At 47.2% G+C, this 11,057-nt stretch overlaps 1 protein-coding gene across 1 annotated transcript; it reads right to left on the reverse strand.

The window, feature by feature from the left end:
- Nucleotides 1–2,052: 2,052 nt before the first annotated feature.
- wdr45b (WD repeat domain 45B) lies at nucleotides 2,053–10,281 on the reverse strand. Its single transcript, NM_001008183.1, is given in 10 exon segments — nucleotides 2,053–2,897; nucleotides 3,318–3,439; nucleotides 3,633–3,734; nucleotides 3,984–4,069; nucleotides 4,283–4,473; nucleotides 4,711–4,805; nucleotides 5,938–6,025; nucleotides 6,486–6,587; nucleotides 7,727–7,801; nucleotides 10,119–10,281. Coding segments are annotated over 10 exon segments (1,035 nt in total). The 5' UTR covers nucleotides 10,186–10,281; the 3' UTR covers nucleotides 2,053–2,790.
- Between the last annotated feature and the right edge of the window lie 776 nt (nucleotides 10,282–11,057).

The raw sequence follows: 11,057 nt of genomic DNA on the forward strand, positions 1-11,057 counted from the left end.
CCTGTAGCTGATAGGTGCAGAACCCTCACACAGCCCCTGCCCTGTTGCTGCCATATTGCTTCTCCCCCTATATGAAGGCACCCAGTAGCGCAGTACGGAATAATCCAACTTCAGCTGACAGACCCACCTGTTTGCGATGGGGGCGTATTTACGAATGTGTGTACATAAAAGGTTTGTTTATGTAGCTATATCGTGTGACTTTAAAGGGGTGGTGCACCTTTAAGTCAATAGGATTTCCTTTTCTTGGCAATTGGTCTTCATTATTTATTTTGTATAGTTTTTTTTTTATTTGCTTTTCTCTCTCACCTCTTTGCAGCTTTCAAATGGGGGTCACTGACCCCGGCAGCCAAACCCTATTGCTCTGTGAGGCTCCAGTTTTATTATTATTGGTACTTTATATTCCTTATCTTTTTATGCAGGCCCCTCCTCTATTTATATTCAGGTCACTTATTCAAACCTCTGCCTGGTTGCTAAAGTAAACACGACCCTGGCAACCAGACTGCTGCTAAAATTCCAAACTCGCTGAACAAAAAGTGAAAGAACTGTAACAACATAGAAAATAAAAAACTGAAACAGCGGGGCTCATTTGTCAACACTGGGCAAGTTTGCTCATGGGCAGTAACCAATAGCAACCAATCAGCGATTGGCTTTGTTTTCAGGTAGAACAAAGAATGCAACAGGTTGTAATAGGTTATTGCCCATGGGCAATGGCCCCCCCCCATCCATTCCAAAACGAGACTGGCTTGTCCATTTTGATGAACACCCAGTAGCAGTAGCAATGGGTTGGGGGGGGGATTTAGTAAGAGAACTGATGAGAGTAGATACATCTGCTATTTCTATTTAACATTAGTAAAGGAGAACTAAAGCTAAATAAATAACAAGCCTATGAAAGATCCAAGAGGGGGAGTTGCTGGGGGCAACTGGGACATTACTGTTATAGGGCTGCTACACCTCTGGGCTGGGACAGTAGGGTCATTATGTCAAATGTTAAAGCTTTAAAGGGGTTGGTTCACCTTTAAATTAGCTTTTAATATGCTTTAGAATGGCTACTACTAAAAATACATTTCAATTGGTCATTTTTTTTTCTGTATAGATTATGAATTATTTGCCACCTTATTATTATTAACATTTATTTATAAAGTGCCAACATATCCCGCAGCGCTGTACAATAAGTGGGTTTCATACATTGGGCATACAGAGTAACATATAAAGCAATCAGTAACCGATACAGGAGGGGAAGGGAGCCCTGCCCAAAAGAGCTTACACTCTACAAGGAGTAACATATAAAGCAATCAGTAACCGATACAGGAGGGGAAGGGAGCCCTGCCCAAAAGAGCTTACACTCTACAAGGAGTAACATATAAAGCAATCAGTAACCGATACAGGAGGGGAAGAGAGCCCTGCCCAAAAGAGCTTACACTCTACAAGGAGTAACATATAAAGCAATCAGTAACCGATACAGGAGGGGAAGGGAGTCCTGCCCAAAAGAGCTTACACTCTACAAGGAGTAACATATAAAGCAATCAGTAACCGATACAGGAGGGGAAGAGAGCCCTGCCCAAAAGAGCTTACACTCTACAAGGAGTAACATATAAAGCAATCAGTAACCGATACAGGAGGGGAAGGGAGCCCTGCCCAAAAGAGCTTACACTCTACCTTCTTATTCTTTCCAGCTTTCAAATGGGGGTCGCTGACCCCGGCAGCCAAAACCTATTGCTCTGTGAGGCTCCAGTTTTATTGTTACTTTTTATTAGTTATCTTTTTATTCAGGCCCCTCTTCTATTCATATACCAGTTTGTCATTCAAACCACTCCCTGGTTGCTAAGGTAACTGGGACCCACGCAACCTAAGAGCTGCTGATATTTCAATACTGGAGAGCTGCTGAACAAAGTGAAATCATCAACTACAATTAAAAAATGAAGACCAATTGCAAATTGTCTCAGAATATAACTGTACAGCAAACTTAAAGCTGAACGACCCCTTTAATTCCTTTATACTGACTGACATTGTAAGATAAAATTCCCCCGCCCCCTTAAGTAACCATGACACCTGTTTAAATTGGTCACATTTTATTAAAAAGCAGTAACATATCTTACAAACAAAGTGTTTCAACAAACGGAAGATTTATATGCAAAGCAACATGCAGTGATCTACGCGGAACCATGTCCAATCATTTCACTCCGCCGCATCCTATCCCTACTATCCAGCTCCTCCCATATTATTTCCCTTAGTCTGCAATGAGAGTGCATGGGTCACACAGATCAGCCGTTTAGTGGTTAATGTGCCAGGTTAGTGTCTTAGTTACTGAAAAAAATAATATTAATAATTCCTACAATTAATCTACATTTTCCAGGGGGGGGCGGCTCCTGTAAATACAATGCCATTGTACAGAGCAATAATGTGCACGATTATCCTTGTGCAGTTAGATTGTAACCCCCCGTGCCTATTGGCCATTGTCTGCGAGTCCATAAACACCTTCCAAATGTCAATTGTTTTAGCCAATCGGCTGCTTTGCTGGCTCCGTGGGTGAAGAAGTAATTATATATATAAATAATAGATTTTCTCTTCACGTCTGCAAGGCGACGAATCAGAAATGTTAAAAGCACGCGTGGGTTTTTAGAACAATGATTTCATTTTAATACTAAAATACCGTAACATAAAAAGCCTTGATGGAGGATCCACTCAGCAGTTCGACCAAGGTTATTGTACGCGCCAGGCTGTCTCTCTATAAGATTATTCTTCCAGCAGAAAAAAAATGGGGACTTTGGGATCGGTTTCCCCTTCGGGCGGTCAAAGTTTGTCGTCCGTCATTTCCAAAAACTGGGCGTAGACATCCCGCGTGCACTCGCCCTTCGGGTTGAACTGGAACTTGTAGTAACTGCCGTCTGCGCATATGGCTGCAGGGGGAGACAGAGAGCGGGTTATTGGCTTAGGGAATGAATATATACAGCTCTAGATCCCCTCCTATACACACCCAGGCTTTCAACCATACTGCCCAACTATCCGGGCACGTATAGGCCCTTCATGTGGTCTGGTCAGCCCAAGGGCCTGTATATGGCCACCATAACACCATAAGATGGAGTAGAAAAGTTAGCGGTTTTTGATCTACAGATCAGGAAATACTTTACCAAACAGACAACTTTCATTAAACTAAAACATCTAAATATTTATGAGAGTTACAAACTATTCCGATGGAGCGGAAACGTTCCCCTGAGTGATCCTGCCGAGCTGTCACAGAGTAAAAGCTTCGGCATTTGGGATCATCTTCCCGCCGTATCCCTGCCCTGCATATACACTCGATGGTCCGGAACCCTTACCTATCACCGAATTGGGCTCTGTTCCGAAGGCACAAACACAAGGGGACCCAGAGGGAACCTGAAATTTCGAAAAGCTCCACTTTGAACTGAAGTACTTGGGAAGGAAGCTGGCGGAGGCCAAACTGCAAGAGAAATGAGCGATTTGGGTTTATTCCACATTTAATATCTGGACTACAGGCAGCAACAGGAGTTAACCCTCAACTGCCCTGCCCACCTGGCGCCCCCTATCATCATGCATACAGGCACATATCTGTTAGCAAAAAATATCTACATAGCCGAAACTGTACCTGGGTCACAACCATTATTCCATCCTACCTCGACTGTTTGTTCCTCTTTGGATCTTCGGCTGCAAATATGTGGACGGTCCCGTGGTCGCTGGACACGCAGATCAGGGAGGCGTCTTCGTTGAAGTTAATACTGGAAAAGAGCGAAGGGTTATTTTATTTCCAGGTATTGTTAGAAATATGGAATTACCTTCTGCAGCGATGGCCCCGTTCAGACAACTTTCCAGGGCACAACTGCCGGGAATTTGGCAAAAGCAAAGGCAGACGGGAAACAAATCCACCGGTCCAAATTGCCTTTATACGTAGGCATACTGGCACCAATGTGGGAACTATACGCACGTGATACAGAGCTGAATGGAGCCCTGATTCCTTGTCAACTCACCAGTAAATATTGGCAGCTTGTGATCCTCTCCGCAGCTCCTGGATTAAATGTCCTGATGAAGTATCAAATATTCTTATGAGCGTCCCCTGGAAAGAGAAAAAGGTTTGCAGACTTTGAGTAGAGGCCGTTACTGTATGGTCTCTATGTTGTGGGGTTGGCCAAACCTCTGCAGGCCAATAAGGGCGGCACTTGGGAATAATCCTTGCATGTCCAACTTGAAGGGCATTTGTGATAGACTTCTATTTGGAGTAATGTTTTATGTCAGTGGTCAAAAACTGCAGCTAGGTATTAAACCTGACCTTCTCCGACGCTGTGGCGATTCTGGTCCCTTGTAAGTTGAGTGCGATGCAGCTTAGGATCCCCTCGTGAGCTGGTATATCTACAGGCGGCTTCTCTGTACTGGCAAGGTCAACAATCTGCACGTGCCCAGTGTGAGCCCCGGGAAACGCCAGCAGGGAATTATTGCTGTTTGGGCACAGGACGCAGAGGCCTAGAGGACGAGACCCAATTCCATCAACTCAGTAGTAAAATACTAAACTGTATATACACAAGTACCAGGGTAGTAGTTCCAGCCAATGAGATTCAAGCTAAATGTAAAACCTATTGCAGACAGGGGGATTGGACTGCAAAGTTGCCTTAGTAGAGAATAGCAGCCAAAATCCCTAGGCAAGCAGCCGGGCAGTCACGTCAAACGTGAACAAGTCTCAAAGTCGATCTCATCTCTCACCTTTAGGGTTGTAGCAGGTCTCAAAAACATGGAGCTGGTGGGGATTGTGTGTGAAGGTGAACACTTTAATCATGGAATCCAGCACTACCACGATCCTGAAACACACAGAAGCCCACCCAGTTACTACACACTTGTATATCATTGTCATTACAACAACAAAGAAGGTACTAAGTAGCAATAACCCTGGACTGAGCAGGGGCTAGTTGTAACATACACTGGGGTTGGCCAGACAGTAGGGGCCCAACTTTGTACAGGACATTCTGATTGGTTCTAATCTGATATCAACATCTATATGGCCATGCAGGCACTCAGGGAGCCATTTTGTTCATTGTCTGTTTCAATTGGATATAATGATGTCATTTTGTACCCACCAATAAGTACTTTATGGAGGGGTCTTATATTATATTGGAGATCCCTGAGTGCCTGCACGCCCCTATAGGTGCTGTCTTTGCAAATAGCAGATGGAGTGAGAATAATAAAAAAAAATCACAGCAGCAGTGAAATAAAATTATAAAGTGCACATTTTATTAGGACATTAATTTTATTAAGACATAAAGCTTTATAATTTTATTTCACTGCTGCTGTGATTTTTAGCTTTAAGCGCCCTGTGTTGGGGTCTAGGGCACCTAGGCCGCCACCTTGCCATGGCGAGTGACTTATTAACAGTCTTTATGTGCCCTTAATCTTTTGGCTTCAGTTATTCTATCAGTCAGGCCAGAGGGAAAATCTGTCTGGCAGAAAAGCACAGTGAGCTCAGGGGCTGCAGTCTGTGGGCAAAAGCTTAACTTGCACCAATATGGCCCAACTGACTGGTCTGGTAACATTGGTGCCTTAATGACTAGGTGGTGTCGGTGCTGTGAGCCCAATATGGCCCAACAACTGGGGGACTGACTGGTCTGGTAACATTGGTGCCTTAATGACTAGGTGGTGTCGGTGCTGTGAGCCCAATATGGCCCAACAACTGGGGGACTGACTGGTCTGGTAACCTTGGTGCCTTAATGACTATGTGGTGTCGGTGCTGTGACCCCAATATGGCCCAACAACTGGGGGACTGACTGGTCTGGTAACCTTGGTGCCTTAATGACTATGTGGCGTCGGTGCTGTGACCCCAATATGGCCCAACAACTGGGGGACTGACTGGTCTGGTAACCTTGGTGCCTTAATGACTATGTGGCGTCGGTGCTGGGACACGGAGCACAAGCCTGTAATAATGGAGGAGTCTGAGACCTGTCTCGGCGCAGCTTGACAGCCTTCACTTCTGTAGAAAACTCTATTTCGATGACTGTTTTCTTCTTTAGATCATCCCAAATCATCACTGGAAAACAAACCAAAGAGAAGTGAGAGAAACTTTATTCCTTTATTTCCATCAACAACAGCCAAGAGGCTACATAAGCCTGCTCCAAAGAGCTTACAGCCTCGGGGAAGGGCAGAAAGCACCCCGACATATCTGAATCCAAAAAAAATGGGAGCAGTCCCCCCGCACTCTCAGTCCCAGCAACTAATCAGTCTCCCCCACTCACCCAGTCCCAGCAACCAATCAGTCCCCCCACTCACCCAGTCCCAGCAACCAATCTGTCCCCCCACTCTCCCAGTCCCAGCAACCAATCAGTCCCCCCCTCTCCCAGTCCCAGCAACCAGTCTCCCGCTCTCCCAGTCCCAGCAACCAATCAGCCTCCCGCTCTCCCAGTCCCAGCAACCAATCAGTCTCTACAGGTTACTGGGCAGTTACAGGCTGCAAAATGGATTTATTTTTAATGAACCCAAACTCCCTTTACCTTTGTTGGGTGGGTACTTGGGCTTTTTCCCTCCTCCCACCAGTGCCAGGTAATTGCAGCGGAACAACATTTCCACATAGCCGACACCTCCTTCTAGGAACTCTGCATGGAATGAAGCACAAAGTACAGTCACATGAGAGAGCGTCTCCCACACATCTGCCCCTCGAGACCGTGCAGTCTCAGCGAGTGCCTGGCCTTACTGCCCGACTATACAGGTTTGTCTCACATCTTTCATATTTTCAAAAAATACTATTTGGTACCAGGCTCTTAAACACACACCGATATTATATATATTCTATTCTACAGTATAACAGCCAGAGATTGTGCATATGGGCCACTAAAGCCAATGCTTTGTAAAAGCTCCTATTTATACCAGGAAACTCCTAGATCCTCTGGGCTCAGTGCCCCCACATTAGAGACATCACTCAGTGCCCCCACATTAGAGACATCACTCAGTGCCCCCCACATCAGAGACCTCACTCAGTGCCCCCCACATCAGAGACATCACTTAGCGCCCCCCACATTAGAGACATCACTTAGCACCCCCCACATTACAGACACCACTTAGAGCCCCCCCACATTAGAGACATCACTTAGTGCCCCCGACATTAGAGACATCACTCAGTGCCCCCGACATTAGAGACATCACTCAGTGCCCCCCACATTAGAGACATCACTCAGTGCCCCCCACATTAGAGACATCACCCAGTGCCCCCCACATTAGAGACATCACCCAGCGCCCCCCACATTAGAGACATCACCCAGCGCCCCCCACATTAGAGACATCACTCAGCGCCCCCCACATTAGAGACATCACTTAGCGCTCCCCACATTAGAGACATCACTCAGCGCTCCCCACATTAGAGACATTACTCAGTGCCCCCCACATTAGAGACATTACTCAGTGCCCCCCACATTAGAGACATCACTCAGTGCCCCCCACATTAGAGACATCATTTAGCGCTCCCCACATCAGAGACATCACTCAGTGCCCCCCACATTAGAGACATTACTCCGTGCCCCCCACATCAGAGACATCACTCAGTGCCCCCCACATTAGAGACATTACTCCGTGCCCCCCACATTAGAGACATTACTCCATGCCCCCCACATCAGAGACATTACTCAGTGCCCCCCACATTAGAGACATCACTCAGTGCCCCCCACATTAGAGACATCACTCAGTGCCCAATCCCATATGACGGTTTATATGCCGTTAAACTCGCACCCAGTTTCCTTACCCTGCTTCTCTTTTTCTTTCAATGGATCTGTATTATACACCCGGAATCCATTCTCCATGCCGCAGGCAAAGCATCCTGGGGGGAGAATAAGGAGTTTATTTAGAGAGTATGAGACTGCTGCCCCACATCCCCGGCGGCGGGTTAGTCAGCTTCCTGTTGTGTTGCAGGCCAGACTGGGATGTCATGCAGCGGGGGGCCGGGAGAGATGAATCAGGGGTTAATCACTTTATTCAGGGTGGATTTGGTATATGTTGCAATTCCCCCCTAAAAGCACACACTCACCCCCTAACCCTGTAACTGCTCAGCTCATTCCTACTGTATCCCATCCTGGCAGAGCCTAAAGCTGCAGCCTAACTGGATCCAGCCAATCACAGAACCACAGTGCATTTCTGCCAGAGTCACATGATGGGCCTGGATATTTGTACAAGGGTGCTACTATACTGCCTTGCAAGCAGTGCCTGGGTAATTGCAGCTCAGCTAGAATATGAAGGTGCACAGCTGAACTAAAACTCCCAGCAGCCCCTGTTATACTGGAAGCTCAGGTTCCAAACCAGCCGGACAGGGTGTCTGGGGAATTTTCAGCTGCAGGCCGCACATCCCTGAATCCCAATAATACGTATCATGTGACATTATTAATGATCCACCCACACAGTCAATGACCTTTCTCTCCCCCACCCAATGGGATTACACCAACCCACCCAATCACCAGCAGCTCCTCTGAAGACATTTTGGAATGAACTCAATATATTCGCCCTGTAAGGAAATGCCAGCTAATACCCACGGCTGACACCATCATGGGGCTACGCAGGGCAGAGTTGGTAGATGGGAAGGACTGGGCAAGATGGAGACTGGCGATAGGAGGTGCAGGGAGTTGTAGGGCAACAACAACTCTATGATAGTATTAGGTTGGATAAATGGTTCCACTGGGGCAGGGGCTGATGGGAATGATGTATAATTTGGGCAAGGCCTATTGGTTTGAGTCAGTGTATCTATAAATATATAAACCAAAGATAATATTCTCCTTTTGTATTCTGTCCAACCCCGACAGCGACCTCTGAACTTCCAAAGTATAAACTGATGATGCCCAACCAGAAAGGGAACACCCTCCTTACAATCTTATTTACCACTAAAACCAGTCTACACCGAACCCCTCCTCGTATATATGTGTGTGTATATGTGTGTGTGTATATATATATGTGTGTGTATAGGTGTGTGTGTATAGGTGTGTGTGTATAGGTGTGTGTGTATAGGTGTGTGTGTATAGGTGTGTGTGTATAGGTGTGTGTGTATAGGTGTGTGTGTATAGGTGTGTGTGTATAGGTGTGTGTGTATAGGTGTGTGTGTATAGGTGTGTGTGTATAGGTGTGTGTGTATAGGTGTGTGTGTATAGGTGTGTGTGTATAGGTGTGTGTGTATAGGTGTGTGTGTATAGGTGTGTGTGTATATATGTGTGTATATATGTGTGTGTGTATGTATGTGTGTGTATGTGTGTGTGTATGTGTGTGTGTATGTGTGTGTATATATATATGTGTGCGTATATGTGTGCGTATATGTGTGCGTATATGTGTGCGTATATGTGTGCGTATATGTGTGCGTATATGTGTGCGTATATGTGTGCGTATATGTGTGCGTATATGTGTGCGTATATGTGTGCGTATATGTGTGCGTATATGTGTGCGTATATGTGTGCGTATATGTGTGTGTGTGTGTATATGTATATATATATATTACACATCAATGTATCGCTTTCATTCTAATACGCTGCTGTTCTGACTTGGGCCAGGCCCCCTCTGGCTGCCCTTTGGCTTTGGAGTGCAAGCTCTAGAGGGCAGGACTGTCGCTATCTCTATAGACTGTAAGCTCTTGGAATCAGAGTTACATATTTAGTTGACAGTTTAAAGCTGCAATAATGAAGGCGACACAGAGTGCAAGCTCTTGGATCCAGGTCCCCTCTGTTTGGATTGCTGATAAATACAAGCTGTGAATTCTCTAGAGTGCAAGCTCTTGGATCCAGGTCCCCTCTCTTTGGATCGCTGATAAATACAAGCTGTGAATTCTCTAGAGTGCAAGCTCTTGGATCCAGGGCTCTTGACCAATAGAGTGACTGTCAGCTCTTGAGTGACAGACTTACAGCCCTGATGCCTAAGCTCGGAGCCCCAGACAATGGAAATGCTAGTCCGGCCGGGGCAAAGCCTTTGTGGGACTATAACCCAGAGTCTCTGATTTCAATAACGGTTGAACTACATCTCCCAGCATCCCCCGGCGGCCCAGGCTGCTTCTCCGCTTACTATGGGTGCAAGCCAAGCTCCATGCATCGCTGCTGCCCCAGGCCTCTTCCCCACACGCCGCTAATTACCGCTAATTACCCCTCTCACGCCCCCTTGCCCCTTACCGTGGTCCTGGTTGAACCCGGCGTACAGCAGGCCGTTCCCATGGGGGTTTGAGGGAAGCAGGTTCATGGCTGCGGCCTCCCGGTACCGGGTTTTCCGCTGTCAGGGGCCCCCGCCGCCCCGTTACATCATCACCCGGTGCCCGTGACGCTCCCACAAACTCAGCTACAGCCACTTCCGGCTTCTCGGCTTCCGCAGGCCGCGCAGCTGAACACCGAGCGAATCCAACGCAGCGACGGGACAGAAACTCAGCTACAGACACTTCCGCAGGCCGCGCAGCTGAGCGCCGGGCGAATCGAACGCAGCGACGGGACAGGAACTCGGACTGCGCATGTGCGGGGGGTGATTGTGAGGAGAAAGCGGGGGAGGGAGGGTGCGGGAAACTATGAAGTAAAACTGACTGGCTTCGGCCCTAAAATACTTGTTATGGCCCCCAGTATGTGTTACTCATTGTCACTTGGTAATTGTGAGGAGAATTCCGGGCAGATAGTAGGTGAGTTACACAGTGAGTTACTAGAGGGCCACCAATTAGGGTTAAATGCTGCCAAAGCGGCCCAAACTGAAGCCCTGTGAGCCCCAGAGCCGCTGTGTGGGGTTGTACAGCTGGGTACTATGAGGCGGCCCTACGGCTTCCAGTAACAATCATCCGCTGGCATTGAGAGCTGAATTGTCAGATATTGAGGTAGAAACAATAGTATATTGGGCCCATATTCACTCCCACAGCCAGGGGGCAGTATATTGGGCCCATATTCACTCCCACAGCCAGGGGGCAGTATATCGGGCCCATATTCACTCCCACAGCCAGGGGGCAGTATATTGCGCCCATATTCACTCCCACAGCCAGGGGGCAGTATATTGGGCCCATATTCACTCCCACAGCCAGGGGGCAGTATATTGTGCCCATATTCACTCCCACAGCCAGGGGGCAGTATATTGTGCCC

This window comes from Xenopus tropicalis, chromosome 10 (assembly GCF_000004195.4).
Source record: "Xenopus tropicalis strain Nigerian chromosome 10, UCB_Xtro_10.0, whole genome shotgun sequence".
Taxonomy (NCBI): Eukaryota; Metazoa; Chordata; class Amphibia; order Anura; family Pipidae; genus Xenopus; species Xenopus tropicalis.